Genomic DNA, 26,005 nt, shown 5'->3' with positions numbered 1-26,005 from the left:
GTTCCGGACTGTGGACCGTCGCCGGAGGCTCCGGACTGGGGACCGTCGCCGGAAGCTCCGGACTGGGGACCGTCGCCGGAAGCTCCGGACTGGGGACCGTCGCCAGAGGCTCTGGACTGGGGACACTCACTTCAGGGCGAGTGCGAGGAGCAGGCACAGGATGTACCGGACTGGGGAGGCGCACTGGAGGCCTGATGTGTGGGGCCGGTACAGGTTGCACCGGACTGGTGACACGCTCTTCAGGGCAAGTGCGAGGAGCAGGCACAGGACGTACCGGACTGTGGAGGCATACTGGAGGTCTGGTGCGTAGAGCCGGCACAAATTGTCCCGGACAGATGACACACTCCGCACAGCGAGTGCGGGGAGCTGGCACAGAACGTACTGGGCTGTGGAGGCGCACTGGAGACCTGGTGCGTAGAACCGGCACAAATTGTACCGGAATGGTGACACACACCTCAGGGCAAGTGCGTGGAGGAGACACAGGACGTACCGAACTGGGGAGGCACACTGGAGGCCAGATGTGTGACACCGGTGCAGATGACACTGGACTGGTGTCACGCTCCTCAGCACGCCCACGCTGCAGCTCTCTCATCGCCACCACCTCTCTCCGGAATCTTTCATCGAGTTCCTCCTTCGACTCCCTGACGGTCTCTGGCTCATTCCTCAGCTCCGCCGACCTCCTGTGTGCCCCCCCCAAAAAATAAATTTGTGCTGTCTTTTGGGCTGTCTTTGTGGCCGCGAACCCCAGCGTGCTCTGAGTTCCACATATTTTATTAAGTGAAACTTTGAACAAAACAAACAAAGAAACAATGAACCGTGACTTCAGAGGTGCTACATGCACTAACTCAAAACAAGATCCCACAAAACACAGTAGGGAAATGGCTGCCTAAATATGATCCCCAATCAGAGACAACGATAAACAGCTGCCTCTGATTGGGAACCATACCAGGCCAACATAGACATAAACATACTAGATCACCCACCCTAGTCACACCCCAACCTAACCAAAATAGAGAAAAAAAGGCTCTCTATGGTCAGGGCGTGACAATACCACACATTAGGGGCACCTTCCTAATATTGAGTTGCACCCCCTTTTGCCCTCATAATAGCCACAATTGAATTAGAATTCCTTACAATTGTGTCAAATTGGCTGGTGTCCTTTGGGTGGTGGATTATTCTTGACACACACGGGAAACTGTTGAGCGTGAAAAGACGCAGCAGCATTGCAGTTCTTGACACATACGGGCGCCCCTGGCACCTACTGCCATACCCCGTTCAAAAGGAACCTAAATATTTTGTCTTGCCCATTCACCCTCTGAATGGCACACGTCCCACAATCCACGTCTCAATTGTCTCAAGGCTTACAAATCCTTCTTAATTGAAGTGGATTTAACAAAGTGACACCAATAAGGGATCATAGCTTTCACCTGGATTCACCTGGTCAGTCTGTGTCATGGAAAGAGCAGGTGTTCCTAATGTTCTGTACGCTCAGTGGACGTACGCGTCTGTCACTCACCTCTGGGTTGCCGTAGTTCGTGGAACACCACTACGTCCAGAGGGTTGTTGAGGTGTTCGGCTAGCGTAGCCACGTCGCGGCCTGTTAGCCTGTTAGCACTGTAGATCGCCTCATCCTCCAGGTCTGTCCAGTACACACGGTCCTGGAAGACAGGGGAGGGTTGGGATAGATAGACTCAGTCCTCAACATACCATAAGCAGTTTTTCTAATAAGGTACACGGGGGCAGAGGGACGGGAGGCTGTGCAACCGCTGGGACTCATAGAGAGGCTCAAGTCATATCTGCCTGCAGATAAGGGGGTCCCATTGTTGCCACAGACATATCTAAGTATGACCAGGACGTTCTAAGGCAACTCAATGGCCATTGTTATGATCCAATATCATTCCAAAAAGTACAGTAAAAAGTAGTCTATCACACTACGTGGTGCTCCCATACGCTGATGAAGGTCTTTTACAGTAGGTGTAAGGAGACAACAGTCATTGACTTCCATCAGTACATGTAATGACTTTTCCCTATAGATACATCGAGTGGGGCTGTACTCCGAAGCAGTCCAAATGGACCCAGAGCTGATCCAGACTTCTATTTTCTACTTTTAATTACTTTCTGTCCTTCTCTCCCTCCCTCCCTCTCTTCCGCAGCCCACCTCCTCTCTCTCTCTCCCTGCTCTCTCTCGCTCTCTCCCTACTCTCTCTCTCTGACTCTCTCTCTTTCTCTTCTAATGCCTCCTTATCAGCCTCTCCAGTGATACCATAGCAGCAGGAGCGGAGGATGAGGTGATGGTTCCACGGTTGCTATGGCAACCTCGGATTCATCTGCAACCACGAGCAGACATGAAACGAGAGAGAGACAGAAGAGGAGAGAGAGTTTGTGAGAGAGTGGGAAAGAGAGAGAGAGAGAGCGCGATAGAAACAGAGGGAGAGGGATACGAGGTAGAGAGAGAGAGAGAGAGAGAGAGAGAGAGAGAGACAGAAGAGGAGAGAGAGTTTGTGAGAGAGTGAGAAAGAGAGAGAGAGAGCGCGATAGAAACAGAGGGAGAGGGATACGAGGTAGAGAGAGAGAGAGAGAGAGAGGGAGAAAGATCGACATTGACAGATGTGGAGTAAAGGGGCTAACTTACTCTGGCATGTGCTCAGGCTTAGTCCCTCGGTCTCAATTACGGTGAGTTGCAGAAATAGGTTTGTTTACAAAGCCTTGTGTTTCTAAAGGTCAACTGACAGCAGGAGGTCTGGTGCAGGTGGTTCCTGGGTGCATTATCTAACCTCCCTGGATTATCAATGGAGGATTCTTTTATCCTCCATCTCTCCTTGTTTCTCTCTCTCTCTCTCTATCTGAATTGAATCATCCCTGAGAACCTTTTTAAAACATCACAGGAGTGCCCAAATGACATAGGACAAATATCCTCAGGATGATAAACCTTCCTCCCCTCTTCTTCTCTCCGTCTTTTTGTTTTAAAACTTCACAGGGCAAAGTTGCTGCATTGCAGCCACGTACAGGTACAACTCTGGGCTTAACAGTGAGATCAAGGTGACTTTCATGTCTGAAGGCTTTTTCCCCGAGCCACTACCTGCCACGAGACAACCACATCCCAGGCCTTTAACACTGATCTAAGATCAGTCATCTCCCAGCCCTTAACACTACCGGCCCTGACACTACTGCACTTAACACTGGTTCTGGATCAGCTCAGTTCTACTCACACCTTTCCTCACATTACATCATATTATGCCTTATGGGAAAGGTCCGACAAGCTGTACGGAAGGGCCGATATCCACTGGGCAGGGTGTCAGCTACTGTAGATGAAAGTTCAGTAAAAGCCTGGAGAGTTCTTTCAGGTAAGCTGTCTAGAACAGGAGTACACTCACTCACCCACAATGGCAGATTAGAAAGGGCACTGCACTCATCTGTCAGTCCCTCGCATTCTCTCCATCCCAAACATGCACAAACCTGTCAGTCCCTCACTCTACTCTGATTGTCAGTCTGTCTGCTCTGCCCTCTCAGTCCGTCACAGCCCATCTACACAGTCAGCTCCCATCTCAGTCCCTCTCCACCCCATCCTATCCAGCTCAGACAACAGTATAACAAAGATGGGGAGGAAAAACATTTTCCTGTTTACAACACCCGGCCACAGGCCTCGGGGAGGAGAGTCGAGGTGGTGTGAAGAGTCCTTCCCTGTCGGCGGACTAGGCTGTGATGTATGACCCCTCCATCATTCTAGGGCCCTGCAGTACTGAGGACCAGAGGCTTGAACCGCTGGAACTGTAGAGGATTTTAATTTGTTTTGTTTTTCCTGGGTGCTGGCTACTGCAGAACACAGCGCTGGAGGATATGAATCTAGAGTGGTCTGGCTGTTCTAACCGCTGCTGCCACAAAGAGACTGGGATAGTGGTCTCTCTAACACGCACGCACGCACACGCGCACACACACACACACACACACACACACACACACACACACACACACACACACACAGGTCATGATGGATTTCCCTCTGAAAGAAGAGTGTCCCCCTCTGTGTGCACCCTCCACCAGTACCACATTACCAGTGATCTACTGGTAGCCCTTAGAGCAGCCAGCCCTCTGTAATCTCATCCAATCCCCCGACTCTCCAATCTCCATTATTACTCCTTTTTTCCACCGTTTAGCTCTTATTGGCCATCTCCCTCCTCACTACCTGTTCATTACCACCTCCATCGATCCTGTACGCCACTCATCTGGCATGCCCGGCTCATACAGTAGCAGGGATCTTCCTGCTACTGACGACACAGCAGCTGTTGAAAGAGACTACCGCTCGTATGTCACAGCCCCCCCCCTTCCCCACCGCCCCCCTCCGTACCTCGAAGACAGTGAGTGCGAAGGGGTGCCCCAGGTGGTTCTGGGAGCTCAGCAGCACTTTGCGGTTGTCACCGTTTAGGTCAATGCTGGAGAGCAGGTGCAGCTTAGAGTCCACCCAGTAGAGACGCCTGTTAGATAGGTCTGAGAGAGGTTTGGGGGGGGACAGGGAGGGAGAGAGAGAGACAGAGAAAAAAAAGAGAACGAGTGGGAGGTCAGGTGAATGTAATGTACAACACTCCTTCGGAAGTTAACGAGAAAAGGTCTAGACGGAGAGCTTGATGGAGTTCTGGTCCAATAGAATATCAATCATCTTTGACAGCAAAGCCCTCCAGTTAGTGAAGGCCCTCCAACAGTGATCAGAAGGTTGCTGGTTCAATCTCCAGGTGGGGAATACTGCCAAAATGCCCCTGAGCCTGGCATTTACCTTCACCTGACCGAATGCTAATATCAATCTATTACAACTGATTGTGTGTAGGTGTGTAGTAGGAAAGTTGCTATGGAATCAAATAAGCAGGTCACCAAAGTCAATGTGTATGTAATAACACAGCTGTACGGGGGTGAATCAGGTAACAGTGGTGCTCAGTTAATTCACTACCTCACCTCTCTCCACTCACACAATAAAGCATTCTTATCGACTCTGTCTGCCTGCTGGCTGTGAAATAGATTACAAAGGGAAAATAATCCCTTTTTTTTTCCCTTCAAAGAAACCAAATTAGCCAGCCAGAGCTATTCTCTCTTTTACTCTCGCTCCTCTAACCCTCAACATAATTTGTTTTCATACAGATGTAGCCCAGACTAGCGACACCTCAATTCCACCTCTCTCTCTCGCTCCCCCTGCTCTCTGCTCCGTCATTTTACGTCTCGTCATTAGTGGTGAGCAGGGAGAGGAGAGGAGTAAAAATTGGCACAGGCCCGCTGAGGGATGGAAGGGAGGATGATTGGGGTATTGATGGCAAAGCTTTGGCCACTTCTTTCACAGCCTGTTGAATGAACAAACTACACACTGATTGATGACAGAGACACGCTGACTGAGTGACTCATAACTATGTGTCAAATGAGAGAGAGAGAGAGAGAGAGAGGGGGGGGCGCTTCTTTTGTGAACAATTCCTTATTCATCGCGATTCTTCATCTTATTTCAACTTTTGCTCTTCATCTTTTTTTCTATTATCGCTACTCACCTCCCTCTCCTTGTCTTCACTTCCCTCCCATTTTTCTGTGTATCAGTTCCCCTCATGTAGCTCTCCCTCCCTCCCCGCGGCGCTAGTCTTACCCAGAGTGATGCCGTTGGGCCATTCAATCCTCTCTGACACTAGTACCTGGCGGTCCACTCCGTTCATGCCAGCCTTCTCTATCTTAGCCTGGGTCCCCCAGTCGGACCAGTACATAAACCTAGGGGAGAGAGACAGGAGTTAGAGAGCACAATGGCAGTAACAAGAATCATACAGGAGGATAGCTTTGCAGAGAGAGGAGAGAGAAAGAGAGAGAGAGACAGAGAGCGAGAGAAAGAGAGACACTTCACATCCCATCTCCATCACTGAGACAAAGTCAAACTGTGTGCATGTTACCCAGGCGGCACCTCTCTCTTCATGTTGTACTTCCATGATAGAAATGGTGATACACAGACCAGAGGGGACAGTCACGGATGTCACGGTGACCGTATTACCGCCACACCAGCAGTCGCAAGTCATGACCGCAGTCAAATTCAACAGGACCGTTTCACTCCCGTTAACTAGGCTTCTCCAAAACTGTGCTCTGATGCCAGATTAAATTGAGAATAGTGTGATGAGTGACAACATGATCACTTGTGAATAATGCCCAGCATGCAGTGCAGTCTAAGGCAAGAAACAGCGCATGGCTTTTTTTGGGGTGATTTTTTTTTTCTTCATGTAGCCTAGCCCATAGGGCTATATATTTTGATATGGTTTGTATAACAACTAAAGTGGCCAAATAACTCCAAACGTAGCTTATAGGCCTAGGACCCCTGATCAAGACAAAGGAGATGATTGTGGACTTCAGGAAAAAGAGGACCAAGCACGCCCCCATTCTCATCGACGGGGCTGTAGTGGCGCAGGTTGAGAGCTTCAAGTTCCTTGGTGTCCACATCACCAACAAACTAACATGGTCCAAGCACACCAAGACAGTCATGAAGAGGGCACGACAAAACCTATTCCCCCTCAGGAGACTGAAAAGATATGGCATGGGTCCTCAGATCCTCAAAAGGTTATACAGCTGCACCATCGAGAGCATCCTGACTGGTTGCCACCCTAGTCATAGACTGTTCTCTCTGCTACCACACGGCAACGGAGTGCCAAGTCGAGGTCCAAAAGGCTTCTAAACAGCTTCTACCCCCAAGCCATAAGACTCCTGAACATCTAGTCAAATGGCTACCCAGACTATTTGCATTGCCTACTATTTACATATAGCCCAACATTTGTATCACAACTAAAGTTGCATAAATAATTCTAAATGAAGCGCTCAACATATAATATATGCATGTGCGCACTCCCTCGGGAAATCGTTTGGGGGGAAAAATCCTTTCTATTTCATTCAGCTGTGTTCAATTGTATTCTTCTTACTATAAAATAATGCAAAATAATGCCACAGGTATTATAAGCCAAAGCCAGCGAGATCAGGGCCTAACATAAGGACAACTCAGAATATGTTATTCTGTTCTTCTGGAATAGGCTACATTTTCTTCATATCATGATTCTTTAGACATGCCTAAAATAAATAATGGATTTATTGTGATGACTAAGCCTATATATTAAGTGGATTTATTAGACTTTTTAAATGTAGATGATCCAAAAGTCTGCATCATTGGCTTTTAGGCTATGCGTCGAAGCCATTGAGATGCTTAACATGTTTATGTTAATTAATGGTCAATTGCCGTGAGACCGGCAGTTATTTGCATGACAATCACTGGCTGATAAAGTTTTATGACCGCCACAGCCCTAGGGACAGTTAGCAAACATTCTCTTCTCTCTCTGTAGTAGGGAACCAAACCTGGACTGGGCTCATTTGCATGTGTTACATGCTTGTCTCGCTCAGTAATGTTGTGGAAAGAAGGCCTAAGGGAATAGAGTCGTCAGGCAGAGCCAGGGAGATCGGAGATGAGAGGAGCTTAAGTGGTGAGAGAGCTGTGACGCTGCAGACTGAGATGCTAGCTTGCAGCTACTGATGCCTACACCTACATCTGACAGAAAGAGAGGGAGGGTGTGAGAGAGGGAGGGAGATGAAGGGATAGAGGGAATGGGAGAGTGGGAGAGGGCAACGGAGGGGAGGGGAGAGGGAGGAAGGCAGGAAGGGAGAGAGGGAGGGAGGTCACAAACAAGGCAATAAGCTGAGAGGAAAGAGCAGGTGGACACCTGTTCCAGTCTTCTGACCAGATGGGCAACACATAATGAAAAAAAATATAAAGCCTCATGGACAGTCAACCTGTCTCACTCACTCTCTTTCAACTTTGCTTTTCTCCCTGCCTCCCTCATTTCCTCCATCACCCACCTACTCCCAACAATACATACAGCTCTACCCCACCTTCACCCCTAATTCTCCTCCATACCCCCCCCCTTACCCTTGTCGGGGGTCCACAGCGATAGCACGCGGTTCGCTCAGCTCCGTGGCAATCAATATCCTCCTCTTCTTGCCGTCTCCTGTGGCGACAGAGATGGTCTTGTCTCCGGAGTCGGTCCAGTAGATGTTCTTGTGAACCCAGTCTACTGCCAAGCCCTCTGGAGAGGTTAGAGCTGTCTCGATCAGAGTCACCTGCTCCGACAAATCACTGGCCTTGTTGATGTATGCACTGGGGAGACAGAGAAGAAGAGGTTTTCATGACGTTACTATAACACGTAAAGACGCATGGATAGTATATTAAGACATTTTGAAAGAGGGAGAGAACACACACAATTAACTAATAATATCAAACCACTCTGTAATACAAAACAATATAACTGATACATCACATTGAACAAAACCAAACGTCTGATACAAGTGCTTAACTGAGTAAAAAAGCTAAGGTAGGCCGATAGGCTGTTCTCAACATGGGGGAGGGACTGCCACACGCGACTCCCAAATGTTGTAACATTGCGAAGGGCTCTGTATAGCGCCGCATTGACATGATTAGTTTACGGGTAGGTGGGGGCGGTACATCCTGTATAAACACAAACTCACTTCCTTGACAACAGCTCTGCACTGCTCCGTGAAGCGCAAGAAGTATGAATGCCCTGACTTCTGCTGAGGCCATATCGCCGTAAATGCTGTATGGCCAATGCTGACGCACAATGCACTTCTCTCTCCAGAATGCGCTGTCTCCCGCCAATTTGTGCACATTCATTGTTTCATAACTTCATTCTGTGAATTGTTTGCGTTTGATTGTTAGTGTATATCTATTCCCCATTACATATATCACTAGTAGTACATTTGCCGTTAATTCCTATCATTTCTAATCCACGATGTTTGTTACCTTGGTTACGGTAATTATTTTAATGCATTCAATATTAGTCTTCCAGTCTTCCAGTTTTCATTGTCTGAGTGGACAAATTGTTTGCAGAGTATGTTCAAATCAAATCAAATGTTATTGGTCACATACACATGGTTAACAGATGTTATTGCGAGTGTAGCGAAATGCTTGCGCTTCTAGTTCCAACAGTGCAGTAATATCTAACAAGTAATCTAACAATTCCCCAACAACTACCTAATACACACAAATCTAAAGGGGTGAATGAGAATATGTACATATAAGTATATGGATGATCGATGGCGGAGCGGCATAGGCAAGGTGCAGTAGATGGTATAAAATACAGAATATACATGTGATATGAGTAATGTAAGATATGTAAACAATATTAAAGTGGCATTATTTAAAGTGGCAGTGCAGCAAGGAGCCAAGGTAAATTGCTAGCTAGCATTAAACTTATCTTATAAAAAACAATCAATCTTAACATAATCACTAGTTAACTACACATAGTTGATAATATTACTAGTTTAACTAGCTTGTCCTGCGTAGCATATAATCAATGCGGTGGCTGTTAATTTATCATCTAATCACAGTCTACTTCGCCAAATGGGGGATGATTTAACAAAAGCGCATTCGTGTCAGGGTATATGCAGCAGTTTGGGCCACCTGGCTTGTTGCGAACTGTTATCATTTCTTCCTAACAAAGACCGTAATTAATTTGCCAGAATTTTACATAATTATGGCATAACATTGAAGGTTGTGCAATGTAACAGCAATATTTAGACTTAGGGTTGCCACCCGTTCGATAAATACGCAACGGTTCCGTATTTCACTGAAATAATAAACATTTTGTTTTCGAAATGATAGTTTCTGGATTTGACCATATTGATGACCTAAGGCTCGTATTTCTGTGTGTTTATTATATTATAATTAAGTCTATGATTTTATATGTGATAGAGCACTCTGACTGAGCGGTGGTAGGCAGCCGCAGGCTCGTAAGCATTCATTCAAACCGCACTTTCCTGCGTTTGCCAGCAGCTCTTCGCAATGCTTGAAGCACAGAGCTGTTTATGACTTCAAGCCTATCAACTCCCGAGATTAGGATGGTAATACTATAGTGCCTATAAGAACATCCAATAGTCAAAGGTATATGAAATACAAATGGTATAGAGAGAAATAGTCCTATAATTCCTATAATAACTACAACCTAAAACTTCTTACCTGGGAATATTGAAGACTCATGTTAAAAGGAACCACCAGCTTTCATATGTTCTCATGTTCTGCGCAAGGAACTTAAACGTTAGCTTTTTTACATGGCACATATTGCACTTTTACTTTCTTCTCCAACACTTTGTTTTTGCATTATTTAAACCAAATTGAACATGTTTCATTACTTATTTGAGACTAAATGTATATTAAGTTAAAATAAAAGTGTTCAATCAGTATTGTTGTAATTGTCATTATTACAAATATATATATAAAAATCGTCCGTCGAAAATCGGAGTCGATAAATCATAATCGGTCGACCTCTAGTCTCAAAACAGTACTTACATGTGATTTGAGTAACGTAAGATATGTAGACATTATTAGGGTGTCAATGTTGAGGAAGGAACGCGCACACATAGAAGTAGGCCCATAGGCTACTTGAAAAATCTTGCCAGCTCTCTCCCTTTTGATAACCACTCAGTGTGAAAGTGAAAAATGTAATGCTCTAATCCAATGGAAACGTCATAAAATAGGCCTACCTGAATACTTCTTATCAGTGCATGGACTGAAATAGGTTCCCGAAACTCATTTTGGGTGCTGGTACTATTTATATTGAGGGCCCAGGATATTTCATACAATGTTGCAAGTTCGCTAGCCAAGCTTTTGGGCTTGACGCAACTTAATATGATATAATGTTTCAAGTTCATTGCAAACAGGCCATGTGTAGCCAATGTGATTCATAGGATATTTATTTGAATCAGGATATTTTCTACATGCAGGCTGCAATGTTTCTATTTGTTGGCTTTATTTGTTGGTTTCTATTTGTTGGCTTTATGTAGGCTATTTCTGATAGTTGGCAATGGCAATAGAAATTCCTTTTCAGATTTGTATAATTTTCATTTAGACTTACTGTCACGACTTCTGCCGAAGTCGATGCCACTCCTTGTTCGAGCTGTGCTCGGCGGTCGACGTCACCGGTCTTCTAGCCATCACTGATCCATTTTCCATTGGTTTTGTCTTGTCTTCCTACACACCTGGTTCCAATCCCATTCATTACATGTTGTGTATTTAACCCTCTGTTTCCTCTCATGTCTTGTCAGAGATTGTTTGTTTGTGTATTATGTATTGGTGCGCGACGGGTTCTTGTACCCACTTTTATTTATCTTGTATCTTTGATTATGGAGTTTTGTTAAGTGTATTAAACGAATCCATTTATACCAAGTTCGATTCTCCTGCGCCTGACTTCACCTACACACACGACATTACACTTGGATATAATTTTGATTAACCACATGACAGATTTTGAGATATGAAGACATTATTATAACTGTTTCACCTTAAATGTGCATATGAAAACGATAACTGGCAGGCAGATTGGTAGAAATGGTAAGATAAATTGGCATTCCACATGAGAAAGGTTGCCGACTCCTCGTGTAGACTGTTACCGGCAACTTCAGGAGAGTAATGGCAGAGACTGCGAAAGATAGCAGGAGTGGGAGGAGAACAGTTACGTTTAAAAAATATATATTTTTTTAACTTATTTTGATCAGGCCTCCAGGACATTTCCCGGTGGCCTGAGGGTCGTTTTGGCCTGCCGTGAAAAGTCAACTTGACCAGCGATAATACAGCAGCAGGAAAGAGTTGACAGAGAATCCACACATCAGGCGCGACTCTCACTCTCTCGCTGCAGTGTCCCCCGCGCCAAAAATGACAGGTCTCTCCGCTTCTCTGCCGATAACATTTTAGACAAGTCGCACGGCGAAATGGACGGTCAGAAAAGGAAAGGTGGCGCAGAGAGGGAAATAATAAAAAAAGAGAAAGGCCCTTGCCACAGACGCTGCTAAATGCTGCAAAATAAGCAACATGTTCTGGTCAGTCAAAAACACTAGCTAAAACACACACGCTGACACACACGCCACCCTGCATGGCTAGCTAAGTAGCCTAGTGACACAGCACAGGCAACGACAAAGATGATTAGTGCCATTAGTACCAGCATTACAATTTACTACAATAATATACTGCTCTGGGAAAAATTAAGAGACCACTCCAAATTAAGAGACCACTCTTAATTTTTTTCCAGAGCTGTATTAATGTAGCCTACTGATACACTAATGATAGTGAGTATGATAATAGAGTCTTTTCTTTGCAAAGGTGGAGAAGGAAGCAGCAGCAGCACTACAGCTTCAGGTGCTCCTGCAGGACTGGAGATGGTGGTCAGACTCAGAGCAGGAACCTTCAGGTACAACTTAAGTGCACAAACCTAAACATGTAGGCTATGATTTCAGATGAATATGTGCTTTATTTATGAGATTATCAGTAGGACTGTAACCGGGGGGCATACAATCGATGACTGCACAAGTAATACAATTTTAAGTTTAGGTTATTTACAATGTTAATCTCATTCTGCAGAGCAACCAGATGTGCAGAGAGAGAGAGAGAGAGAGAGAGAGGGAGGTTCAGCCCAGTACATGGAACATAGAAAGTGACAGCGAAAGCACTGAAAATCCATTTGATTATTTTGCCCGTCCTCAGTCCAAGGATTTTGACTTATTTTATCAGAACCACCCCCCAAAAAAACTCAGAGTCCTTCCCAATGTATTCCACTATAAAGATGGCACAAACAGAAAATGGCTGACATACTATGAAGTAACTCACTCCTTGTTCTGCTCAGTATGTCTTGCATTCGCAAAACCTTCAGCCAGTGATAGTGCATTTGTCAAAGGAGGCATGCAGGCCTGGAAACATGCACATCAGAGAGTACAGGAACATGAGAGAAGCAAGACCCATAGAGAAAGTGCAGAAGCCTTTTTCCTTAGAGCCAGCAAAGCAGACATCCGTACCCTTCTGAGTGATAAGCAAATGTCAGTTCAACGAGACCAGGTCAGAAAGAGGAGGCGATTGATTGATGTATTTAAAGTTATTGGTAAATGTGGGCTTAGCTACAGAGGACACAGACACAAAGCTGCATATAAATTGGAAAACATGGCCGTCAATCATGGCAAGTTTCTTGAGCTTATATTGTTGCTAAGCAAATATGATGTCTGCCTACAAAAGCATGTCAGTGATTTGCATTGAGAAGAGCAAGAAGCAGATGGGAAGTAAAGGACGAGGGTCCTTGGTAACTATGACGTCCAAAACAACAGCAAATAAGGTAATTGAAGTCATCAGAACGTTGATTCAGCAGACAATTGCTTTTGAAGTGAGAAAGGCAGGGATGTCCTCAATACGAACGCACACAACACAGGATTTAACATCCAAAGACCAGTGTGCAGTAGTTCTGCGATATGTCACTGACGTTGTCCACGAGAGACTCATTGCGGTCACTGACTGTGAGTCATCGACTGGACAGTACTTTGTGGACCTGGTGAAACAGACCCTTGAGAAGATGGACATAGATATCAAACAGCGTGTTGGTAATGCAACAGACGAAGCAGCTAACATGCAGGGACAATACAGGTGCTTCTCTGCATCGGTCACAGGAGAGTCTCCTAACCAAGTACACATATGGTGTTACTCACATGTCCTCAACCTTGTGCTAACTGACACCACTGGGGTTGCTGTGGCAAGTTAATCCCTTTTCTCACTACTGAATGACATTGCAGTGTTCGTTCGAGATTCCTACAAGCGCATGAAGCTATGGGAGGAAACCAGTGAGGACAGGAGACACAGACGGCTTGATGTAATTGGTGAAACACGCTGGTGGGCCAAAGACGAGGCCTTGAGGAAAGCATTCGGAAGCTTTGCAACGCCTGACCGTGCACTTTACACGGATGTGGTCATCACTATGGAAATAATTGAAAAGGATGTGACCATAAAACCTGGCATCTGAAGGAAGGCCCAAGGGTACAAGGATGCTCTCCTATAGTATAAAACCATACTCACAGCTGAGGTTTTTCCTCAGGGTTTTGAGCAGACGTCCCCTTTCTTTAAATACTTGCAAACAAGTGGAATGGATATCGTAACAGCACAGCACTTGGTGACAGGAACGGAGGATAACCTGAGAAAGTGTGCCCGAGACTTTGAGGGTGTGAAAAGGGCAGCAAATGACTTTGTTGAGTGGGCCAATGGCATTCTGGAGGAGCAGCAGGACTGTGATGCCGAAGCTCAGACTGCTCTCCCAGAGACGAGAACAAAAAAAGGAAGAGAAAACCAGGTCAGTTGGCAGAAGACGAGCCCATTGCTAATACAGACATGGATTACAAAATCAAGATCCACAATGTGGTACTGCACACTGTTGTTGAAAGTATTCACTGCCGTTATGCAGCAAATGCAGTGCTGTGTGCAGATGTCTCCTGCATGAATCCAAAGCATTTTCCTGAGATCAGAGAAAAGGGCCTTCCAAAGAACAGCCATGAAGTTGCTCAGCAAATGCTTACTGGAATTTGATGAACATGCCACTGTTGAGGCATTGCAGGCTGAACTGATCAGCCTTGCACAACAGTGGGAAAGACTGAAACAGTCAGCATTGGAGAAGTACAACACCAGGGCCCCCGCCGCCAGTGATGAATCAGGGAAAGGCTTTGATGATCCTAATGAACGTGTGGAGTTGATGAGCAGAAGTTGTTCCACATGTAAAAACTGCCCGATATGCTGCTATCTTCCTCTGTCTCAGTACAATCTGCTCACGGATGCGTATCACATCATTGGTTTGGCTACAAGTTCCTCCTCACCCTATCCATCACTCAGGTGTCTTGTGAGAGGACCTTCTCCACCCGGAAATTTGTGAAGAACCACCTAAGAACCTCCCTCACTCAAGTGAACCTTGATGAGTTCCTTTTGATGGCAACAGAGAAGTAGATCCTTATGGGACTTGACAAAGATGACATCATTGACAAGATGGCAGAGAGCAGTGAGTTACTGCGCCGCCTAGTTTACCAGTGGTAATTACTTTCTGGTTACTCTGAAGTAGCTACGCTATGACTCTTCCTTAATTAACAGGCTAACAATGGTGAAAGAACATTTGCTGTGAGTTAAAGCTTTTGTACAGAGGCATGTTTTTTGGACTTTCGTATTATACTTCCAGTTATGTAGCCAATGTTCAATTTCATTGACTCAGTGTATAGATGTGTTTATTTTTGTGCTGTTTGCTTTATGGACACCAGTGAGTGAACATTGTAATCTACATTTTTCTTGTAGAGGAGTGCCTTTTCGACTTTTGTATTATACTCACTTACATTGTTGTAGCTTATGTTCAAGTTCCATGTATGTGTGAAGTTTTTTGATACCTTTGATATGCTTGATGCTTGAATATAAAGATAATCATTTGAACATTTGAGCTAACTCTGTATATCTCATTCTCTTTTTAAAAAGTGTAGGCTAATTGTTTTGTGTCTAGCCTTGTACATTTGTATGTGCTATGATTGGTGTATTCCTAGTGAGTTTTTGAGGTTGCACCTATAGCCATAGCATACCTTGAAAACTCAGTGTTCAGATAGGCTACTTGTTGGTCAGTCCCAAATGTTTGTGTTTTGTAATGTGGATAACTTTCTTCCCAGATTAACATAATGGCCAAATTTATAACTAGTGTGGTACCCGTTACATCAACAAATAGGGTTAGCCTACAAAATTAGCGGTCTGGTGGTTTGCGTGAACAGGGTGGCCTGGGATGGAGTCAAATTCCCGGCCTGAATTATTGTTTCAGTCCGCCCCTGGGTTTGTCTATATATGGAAAATACACGTTTCAAATTTTTGACCAACCGATTGGTCGAAAGAACAGACCACTTTCGGTAGACCAAGATTCTTTTGGGTCAGGGACAGCCCTACCCTGTGCACAAAGCGAGGTCCATACAGAAATGGTTTGTCAAGATCGGTGTGGAAGAACTAGACTGGCCTGACCTCAACTCCATCAAACACCTTTGGGATGAATTGGAAAGACGACAGCGAGCCAGGCCTAATCACCCAACATCAGTGCCCGACCTCACTAATGCTCTTGTGGCTGAATGGAAGCAAGTCCCCCGCAGCAATGTTCCAACATCTAGTGGAAAGCCTTCCCAGAAGAGTGGAGGCTGTTATAGCAGCAAAGGGGGGGACCAACTCCATATTAATGACCATGATTTTGGAATGAGATGTTTGACGAGCAGGTGTCCACATACTGTTGGTCATGTAGTGTACCTCTGATAGTCCCCCCTCATAGTGACAACAGCCTATCCTGGCCAGTAAAACCTCTGATAGGCTCTTGTCACCGTGGGGGAGGGACTGTGCTGGCCAGTAATTCCCAGACAGGGACACTTTAACCTGACACACCTTTAACAACTTCTGCCTTCCTCCTGCAGATGTATGATCTTAATTTGAGCAAGTTTGCTACAGCAGGAAAATAATCCTGCAGCAACAGGAAATGTGAAATGCTAAATGTGGATTATAATTAATGGACATTTCTTCTGGGGTTGATACATTTTTTGTAAGGGAAATTACAAACTTCAGAAGCCATTTTAAAACTCAAATACACTATATACGTTTTACATTTCCTGCATTGCAGGAAAGCTCTCATGCAAATGAATGATCAAATTAAGATCCAACATCAGTACTTCCTACAGAAAACAGCTGTTCGGATGGGCCTGTCTCCTTATGATCCGCAGACAAAACAGCCAGCCACTCTTCTTGTCTGACTTGTCTGAGTAACAGCAATGGGATGAGCTGAGAGGAGACAGAGCAGCTTCACTATGGAACATTACACCTCCACTACCTGGCTAGGCCTGTAGGAGCGATTTGGTTTTACCGGGACGCAGTGTCACATTTTACACCCTAACACAACAGGGAGTACAAACTGGGAGAGTGGAACCGAGGAGGACGGTGTTGAATAAGAAAACGGAGAGCGGTGTTAAGAATTAGGAGCAGGATGAGATAGAGACAGATGAGATACACATGGGGAAGAACACGAGAGAGAGAGAGAGAGAGAAAGAGAGAGCGAGAGAGGTGGATGGGGACAGACAGGGGAGGTAGACTGTCTCGTTAATTAGCTGTGCTATTGTTTATTTATTATTTATTTATTTATTGTTGATCTCAGATGTAATAATCCCAGCAGGGCTGCATCGACTGCATAGACCGCTACCACGCTAATCACTATTAATTAGAGATAGAATAACGAGGGAGGACGATAACACTGGCTCACCACAGACACACCTCACCACTCCTCCCCAAAGAACCAATCTTGCGTAAGTAGTTACGACTAGTACACAACAGGGGAATTTATAATATCCGTAGCTTCCCAGTGGGTATCGAGCTGTGTGGGTGGTGGCTAACATTAGCACGGCAGGGATTGGTACACAACACAGCAATTTCAGACCAGAGTGCGGAAAAGTGTATATGAATGATACCCGTACACTAATACTCGTCTACAGCATGTGCACTTGATGTGGCACTCCAGAAGGAGGTGTTTGGTTCTTTACACTTAAGACACCACCAGTGAGTGCCCTCCTGGTATGTGCTAGTTCTGAAGTGGATTACATAAAGACTACGTATAAATTCCAAATGAGTGTATTTGTGTCCTCTCTCCTTCTCAGGCCCTGGGGTGTGTGTGGGTGCGTGCGTGTGTGTGTGTGTGTGATGAGTAATGGGGTGATTATTCAGGCTGAGGAATTAGAGGCAGCATATGGTCCGACTGAGATGATTTAGTGCCCCTCCCTCCTTCCCACTACCTGGCAGGCTTCGAGTGACACCAACAGATACAGGCAGGGATGGTGGCAAGCTTGTCACACACAAACACACATACACCAGTGTGTGTTTCTGGCTATATGTGTGAAGGACAAACAGCCCCATCCTGCACTATCCATCTCTCCATTCCAGGTGTCCTTCAGGCATCAGCGTCATCAACAATAGAGATTTTGAGGAGCGGTGGATGGGACAGAAGCAAGTGCGGAGGAAGAGCCGGACGGTTTCTTCCACCTCATTCTGAATGTTCTGGCAATCAGCACATTGTTTAGTCTGACAGGAATAGAAGCTAGTACGTGTCCTGCATGCTCGTATGCATGTCCAGTAGTTTTCTTTTGCACACTAATGAGGCACTCGCAATGCAAATAGGCCTGGATGGGTAGAGCTGTGACTCATGAGCCCGCCACTATCTGTACACATAGGGAGTAGTGGTGTGGCGCAGCCTTCAGCAGCCATCAGCGTACACACTCAGTCAGTCAAGAGAGGAGAGAGAGGAGAGAGTAGAGAGGCGAGCAAGGCCACTCTGTAATGTCAGGCCGATAAGCGCCCTCTCATTTGAATCACACAGACAGCAGATGGATAAAAGCTTCGAGTGAGTGTACATATATTGGATTGTGCACTGTGTGTGTACGCGTGTGTATGCGTTACCTGTAGATCTTGCGGTGGTATAGGTCACACCAGTACATCTTGTTGGTGGTGACATCCACATCCAGGGCTACAGCGTTCTTCAGCGTGGGGACCACCTGGGTGTAGTCTTTCTTCACTAGGTCAATACGACGGATCTCGTGACGGTTGGTGAACATCAGGTACGGGCTCTTCCCTGGCAGACAACAGAGAGATGCAGCATGAGAACATTCCAATTGATGAAAACACTGACACAGACCCGAGGCAAGCATTACCATGACAGAGAAGTAGAAGCTCGCCCCTGAGACGGAACGTAGACGGGAAACAACCACGAGAACGTTACTGCGATGAGAACATCGGTAGAGACGGTTAAGTCCCCAGTCGAGTCATACCGAAGACCGAAGAAAATGGGACCTGAAGACTTATCTGCTTACCTTGGTACTCAGCATTAAGGCATGGATTGAGGGTTAGGCCCTGCGGCAGACCATTATCCTGTCTAGGGGGTGTACTTGTACGTCAGTCTGCCGCACGCTACGGAAACAGGAGATAGGATGTGGGCCGTTCTGGCTCTGACAAGGCTTACTTAGCATGACAAAGGCGCAAATTCTAATGCTGTGAAACAGTTTAAACAGGTAGCAAGGTAGGGAAGACCGCGGTTGGTTGTCACACTTTTTACTTGTGCGTATTTCCCAGCACCAGTATATCTTACAAGAGCTGATTGCCTTAGATTTTTGGGGAAACTGATTTGCAGGAACAAATTACCATGTGTTGTTAACCGAATCAAGGACAAGCTTTTTCTGAAAATCAGTAGCTGATATTTGGTTTAAACCTAAACTTAGAATGTACTCTCTCATCAAAGAGAACTACACCCCTGAACCTAACAAAAAGCCAAAGTTCAGTTTGTTCACAATGCCTGGAGGAGAAGTAAAAATATACTGTTTGTGTAGTGTGGCTAGATGGTAGCTGTACTTGCCATGATTATTGTATGCATATCATTTGTAAAAATGTATTTTGTTTTGAGTACATGTGGTCTGGGCAGCAGTAGGTCTATGACACTTAAATAAATCACATTAAAAAAATCATCAAATCAATCTTCAATATCAGGAGAAAGACCAAGGTCTTTGGTTGAAACGGTGGCCCATTTTATCCTCATATCGTATTCCAACATGGTGTTATAAGCCATCAAACACACACTGTCCACTTGTGACAACCAGCCCCATCGCGGGTATGCGTGTGTGACAGAAGAAATATGTGTGAGAGCGAGGCAACGAAGGGAGCTCTTCATTGCGCAAGCACAAAAGAGATTGGGATTCATTATCATGTAGTCGATAGTGACAACCAACCACAAAGATGATGATAGTTACCATATGGCTTGACCTAGGAACTCAGAATATAGGTCTCCGTTTCCTCTTTTCAACAAACATAATTGTTCACGGATACTCCCATAATTGTCTCTTCAACACCCTCTCTTCCCTCCTGTCTCTGTCTATCTCAGGACATAAAGAGAGAATGTGGTCCATGAATCATCAGACCGTAGCATGCCTTTCTATTCCTGATACTGCAGATCCTCAAAACTGTGTATTTTCCTGGGGTGGTGTGTGTGGGGGTGTGTGTGCTCCTGTTTGTACATCTTCTACCCACGGCCTATTTCTCAGCAAAGTGAACGAACATGACTAATGTTTCTGAATAATTCCCACATGGACACACGGAGCCCGGGTTATTTTCCTGGGGTGGTGTGTGTGTGTGTGCTCCTGTTTGAATGTCTTCTACCCAAGGCATACTTCTACCCAAAGCAAAGGGAAAGAGCATGACTCATGTTTTTGAATAATTCCCACACGGGAAGATACCTTTGATTTGACCTCCAACACAACTGCACGCACGCCCTGATTTGCGATGCACGCACAAACACACAGCGGTAACAGTAAACACACACACATCGTCGATATATGCCTTCCTTGGCACTCACCTCAAATGTGAAATGATTGCCCAGCACTGGGCGCAAACTCGTGATGCTCGGAGCCGAAGCGTTCTGCTCAGACCACAGCGCTACTGCGGTTCACAGTGCAAGCCATGAGAATACTGATGATACCTGACGGTAATAGCACGTCATTTTTCACTATTTGGTTTTAAACATTCCCCAAAACGTTGAGTTGTTTCTATTTTAACCCTGTAACCACGCAGAATTTACCCTGTAACCACGCGGAATTAATGCATCAAAAAAATAGATGTCCATCCATAATATGTCAACATTAGGGACACCCCCAGGTGGTGAGAGTAGGCAACAACACATACGCCACGCTGACCCTCAACACGGGGTGCTCCTTAGCGGTGTGTGTTTAGTCCCCTCCTGTACTCCCTGGTCACCCACGACTGCGTGGCCGCACACAAAGTTTTTTTTAATGCTGAGCATCTGTAGCAACTCAGTTTGCACTGCGATGCAGTGTCTTAGACCGCTGCGCCAATCGGGACGCCCCATCCACAAAGTTTTTTTAACGCTGATCAATTGCCTTGCAAAGTATCAAAATACTAAAATACTACTTAAACAGGACTCTTAAATAATTTAATTTAAATGTTAATTACATTTTTTTGATAAAATATGGGGAAATAAATAAATAATGAAATGTTATATAAAGCAGCCCGTGTAATCATCTGCCAGAGAGTAGCCACAATTGGCCCGAGCCCCAAGTAGCACATTTGGGCCAGATAACTCACACCGGAATCGGCCCGAGCTAAATCATCATCAAGAGATATGTTGGACCCTATGTCAGAGAGATGTTTTTGGGACCACATCATGTCTATTGTCCTGCTAATAGCCCTTGTGAAAACATGTTTTCAAAAGGCATCCAGGGCCGACAGAGAAGTTCCTTACTTTTCCCCCTTCCACTTGCATTTTCTTCCATTTATTCCCATAGTAATTCGTTATGGTTTGCATTGCAAATGGGGGCATAAACTGGGTCAAGACACCAGCAGAGAAAGTAGACCTTTATGTAGGAAAATAAAGGTTCAATAAAAATAAATACGTAAGACCTACAGCACTTTTAACAGCACATTACTCAACACTAGTGAGAATCATGTCGCCTACGGTAGGCCTACAATATATCTAAATATTTGTTTTTATCTCTACGTGTAGGTCTCCTAATTTAAACCTGATCGAACTTGTTGCAACTAAAATGTAGTTGAAATAATCATCTGCCTGATCGCCTGGCATGGATTGTGACTCCATCTCGTTCCTCGCTCTCTTCAACTCCGCCAATGACGCCTGACTCTACGCCAATGACGTGACTCTCCTTCAATAATTACATTTAGAGGATTGGAGGATTCTAAATGAATATCTAAGGCACATTTTTTTTCGTTAGGGAAAATCTGATCTGTGAGAATACGTCTTTTCTAAGGGGCTTTTATATAATTATAATGCAGGGTTAATAATAATAATAATCGCTTTGTTTAAAAAATAAGGATATTTTGGAGATGATTTCATTTCAAATAACCGAAAGTGAAGGGGAAAAGACCATTCTTGAACATGGGGTGAGACATTCTTACTAATTTGTAAATAAAGCCAGTTATTTAGAATGATTTATTTCTGGTTTTAGAGGGAGAGAAACCAAAAGCCCACTGTGCCTATTCTTTGAAAATCGTCAGTCCACATGTCAAGTGAAATTCCCCCACTGTATTTACCCAAGTTCTCTCTTAACTCTAGGACCACCGACAGTTTTTGTTGTTGTTGCCTGATGCAGGACGATGAAAACGCCTCCATTAATTGCCACAGTTTAGACTACCGATAAGATCAACGTTCTAACTCCCCCTTGTGATAGTGTGGTGCAATGACAGAATGCCACCGTCTACCACAAACGGTCGCGGCATAAACTTGTAACTTTTAAAGAAAGAACCACTGTAAGTTTGCGATGATGATGATGAGACAGCCTATAGGGAGGAGGTCAGTGACCTGGCAGCCTGGTGACAGGATAACAACCTCTCCCTCAACGTCAGCGAGACAAAGGAGCTGATCGTGGACTACAGGAAACGGAGGGCCGAGGACAACTCCAACACCGTCAGTAGCCCTTTCCTACAGTCAATGACCAAAAGTGCCTTCTTTGGCCTCATGGGTGGAATGTTATTCATATTTTGTCATAATTAAAAACAGACTCAATCCGGTGTTTCTATGTTATAGTTCAGTCTTCTGTGATGTTTATAAAGTGTAATATTGGGATGCAAACTTAAAATGTAATACATTTCAACTTCATATCTGACATGGTACAAGGGGTCTTCTTTTGTTTAAGCCCATAACCATGTGTGTGAGGTGTATACTTTTGTTTCATTAAGACTACCAAGAATCACTTTGTGTGACCCTGATTTAGCCCACTGCAGTAAAAGGTTTTAAGTTTGTCAACGTCATGGCGGTGGTAGGTCTGATCACTGACGACGAGGAGACAGCCTACAGGGAGGAGGTCAGAGACCTGGCAGTGTGGTGCCGGGACAACAACCTCTCGCTCAACGTCAGCAAGACTACAGGAAACAGAGGGCCGCGCATGCCCCCATTCACATTGTAGGGGCTGTAGTGGAGCGGGTCGAGAGCTTAAAGTTCCTCGGTGTCCACATCTGCATCACCGCTTGGTATGGCACCTGCTTGGCGCTACATCACTGGGGCCAAGCTCCCTGTTATCCAGGACCTCTATACCAACCAGTGTCAGAGGAAGGCCCTAAAAATTGTCCAAGACTCCAGCCACCCAAGTCATAGACTGTTCTCTCTGCTACCGCACAGCAAACGATACCGATGCACCAAATCTGGAACCAACTGGACCCTGAACAGCTTCTAGCCCCAAGCCATAAGACCGCAAAATAGTTAACCAAATAGCTACCCTGACTATCTGCATTGACCATTTTTTTTTATAAACTTTTTTTTAATCATCACATACGCTGTTGCTACTGTCTGTCACTAGTTATATGTACATATCTACCACTGCACATCGACTCGGTACCGGTACCCCTTGTATATAGCCGAGTTATCGTTAATCATTGTGTATCTATTAGTACTTTTATCATTACATGTTTTACTTTTCTATTATTTCTCTATTTTCTTTCTCTCTGCAATATTGGGAAGAGCCCATAAGAAAGCATTTCATTGTTAGTCCACAACTGATGTTCACGAATAAAATGATTTAATACAATTTGATTTGAGATGAGGGTCATAGAGACACTGATCTCAACATGTAGCCGAGTAAGCCCACATCCTTCATGAGTGGTTCTCTCTCAACCTCCTCAGAGAATCACCATCTCAAGTATCTGTTATCTGTGTCTAGATGGTGAGAGGGGTGGGAGGGCGAGTGAGAGAGAGAGGATGAGTGAGAGAGAGAGAAAGAGGATAAAGAGAGACAGTGTGAGAAAGAGAGTGAGAGACAGCAAGAGTTCATTGGAGAGAGAACGAGAGAGAGAAGTAAGGAAGGGAGAAAGAGAGTGAGAAAGACAGGCAGATATATAGTGAGAGAGAGGTAGAGTGAGAGAGAGAGAGAGAGAGAGAGAGAAACGAAGGCAGGCAGTCAGGTGTTAACTGGCCCATGGTCTGGGTGAATGTGTTTTAAAATGGCCCTGAACTGACAGTGATGGACAGGGATGAACTGAGAGTGATGGATGGAGCCTCATCTCTCCCTCCCTCCCTCCCGTCTCCCTCGCACTCTTTCCCGCCGTCTCCCCTCATCCCGGAGACAATCGAGACAAAGTCGGGGCACTTGTTCCATCAGGCCAGGGCGCTCTGAGTTGGCTGCATGTATTGAACCAGGACAGACACACATACGTACATACACAAGCATACAGAAACACACGCACGCAGACACACAACCTTGCCACGCCTGGATGGGTTTCTCAGTCCCAGGCCCCCACAGGCCACAGCACGGGGAGCAAATATTTTCATCTTCACTGCGAGTTAGGATTCAATCATTTTCCCTGTCTGCTGGATTTGTACCCATCAATTTCAGCTGCTCTCCCACTAGGGAGGAGGGAGAACGAAAGAGAGAGAGAGAGAGAGAGAGAGAGAGAGAGAGAGAGACAGAAGACAGACAGACAGACAGAGAATGAGTGGCAGCATGCATAGGGAGGGAGAGACAAAGAGAGACATAAACAGATAGTGAGTGATTGGTAAAGAAAAGACGTTAACAGACAGAGAGAGGGAAATAAAGAAAGAGAGAGGGAGAGATAATGAAAGAGAGAGATGTCCTGCTGCCTCTGTCAACATAGGCCCCCAGCCCCTCATTCCCATCCCTGTTGTCACAGTGATAGATAAATCCTCCATAAAACTCCTGCTTCAGCATCAGCATGCTCCCAGGGCCCAGCCGGGGGTCAAGGGACCGGTGACGTCATCAAAGAGAGCCATCCTGCGGGGTAGCTGCTCTCTGATCCCTGTGCTACTACAGAGTCAGCCCCTCCGTTAGTGTGTGTTTGTGTGCGTGTGATGACAGGACAGTCCACATGCATTTTAATCTGCCATAACTCAGCCCTGCCCTGCAGCCAATTAAGATAAGCTTTGAAAAGGATAAGGCTGGGCAGATATGAAGCCGGGTCTGGGGAATCGATTTGACGTACAAATACAGTTAGTTACTGTTATTGAAAAAAAAAACTTAACACAGAGGGTGACGGAATGGAAGGGGAAGGATGAAAATGTGACTATTCTGAGTTGTTGGTTGATGTTTAGCGACACGAGGTCTAAGTGGGTGTATATATTCTCTCTTGGATCGTTAGATTAATGCAGATTGGAGAATAAAGATGTCCGCCTAGGCCAGAGCAGCTTGGAGAAAACAAGAGTTTAGCAATACATAACAAAGGTTGAGACATCATATTCCCTGTATTAGTGAGACTACAATTAACGTTAAAAACAAGTAGTCTGTCGTGGTCGTGAAAAGTCCACTCTGCATTCTCTGCTAAATCCACAAGAACACTGCAGAATTTCCCTTGTCTTGTCAGAACAAACTAATGTGAGATGTCTATGTATTTTCCCACCAACACATGCAAAAACATACAGTTTACATGTAAAGAGTTTAATTCCAAAACACTATATGTGACACATTTCAGGAAACTAGGCGTATGTTGCGCTTCACTACATCACAGGAGAGGCATTTGAACGCAGTTTTTGTATTTTTATCTAAATGTGTTTTTTTTGGGCAGAAATGCCTTATGGAACATGTGAACTTTCATGTGCCTTAACAAAAGTATTATCTGTAAATCTGTAAATACTAATAAAATTGTTCAATTACGAGCCTAGTTGGTTCCGCTAGCCATGATTGGCTGAGATAATGGTCGGGCTGGACATTCCGAGAGATGAGTTCGGATTGGTTTGCCATGTAGCTAGCTTCTGTCTATAACATCAAATAAAATCAAACTTTATTTGTCACATGCGCCAAATACAACAGGTGTAGACCTTACCATGAAATGCTTACTTACAAGCCCTTTATCAACAGTGCAAGAAGACTTAAGAAAATATTTACCAAATAAACTAAAGTAAAAAAATAAATAAATACAAATAATACTAATATGAATAAAAAATATATAATAATAAAAAGTAACCCAATAAAATAACAATAACGAGGCTATATACAGGGGGTACTGGTACCTAGTCAATGTGCGGGGATACAGGTTAGTTGAGGTAATTTGTACATGTAGGTAGGGGTGAAATGACTATGCATAGATAATAAACAGCGAGTAGCAGCAGTGTACAAAACAAATGGGGGGGGTGTCAATGTAAAT

The 26,005-nt window shown here is 44.9% G+C and overlaps 1 protein-coding gene across 2 annotated transcripts in view; it reads right to left on the bottom strand.

Annotated features, from left to right (window-relative positions):
• LOC106584023 (low-density lipoprotein receptor-related protein 8) overlaps window positions 1-26,005 on the bottom strand; it is a 263,488-nt gene that overhangs the window by 14,860 nt on the left and 222,623 nt on the right. For both annotated transcript variants that reach the window (XM_014168792.2, XM_014168793.2), the window contains exons 10-14: window positions 18,299-18,470; window positions 7,916-8,143; window positions 5,615-5,733; window positions 4,346-4,485; window positions 1,517-1,658 (exon numbers count right to left, since the gene is read on the bottom strand). In XM_014168792.2, the coding sequence (XP_014024267.1) occupies window positions 1,517-1,658; window positions 4,346-4,485; window positions 5,615-5,733; window positions 7,916-8,143; window positions 18,299-18,470 (801 nt within the window). The remainder of the gene's footprint in view (window positions 1-1,516; window positions 1,659-4,345; window positions 4,486-5,614; window positions 5,734-7,915; window positions 8,144-18,298; window positions 18,471-26,005) is intronic.

Source organism: Salmo salar, chromosome ssa23 (assembly GCF_905237065.1).
Source record: "Salmo salar chromosome ssa23, Ssal_v3.1, whole genome shotgun sequence".
Classification (NCBI taxonomy): domain Eukaryota; kingdom Metazoa; phylum Chordata; class Actinopteri; order Salmoniformes; family Salmonidae; genus Salmo; species Salmo salar.
The sequence above is the reverse complement of the archived record's forward strand: the minus strand, read 5'-3'. Positions and strand labels throughout refer to the sequence as shown.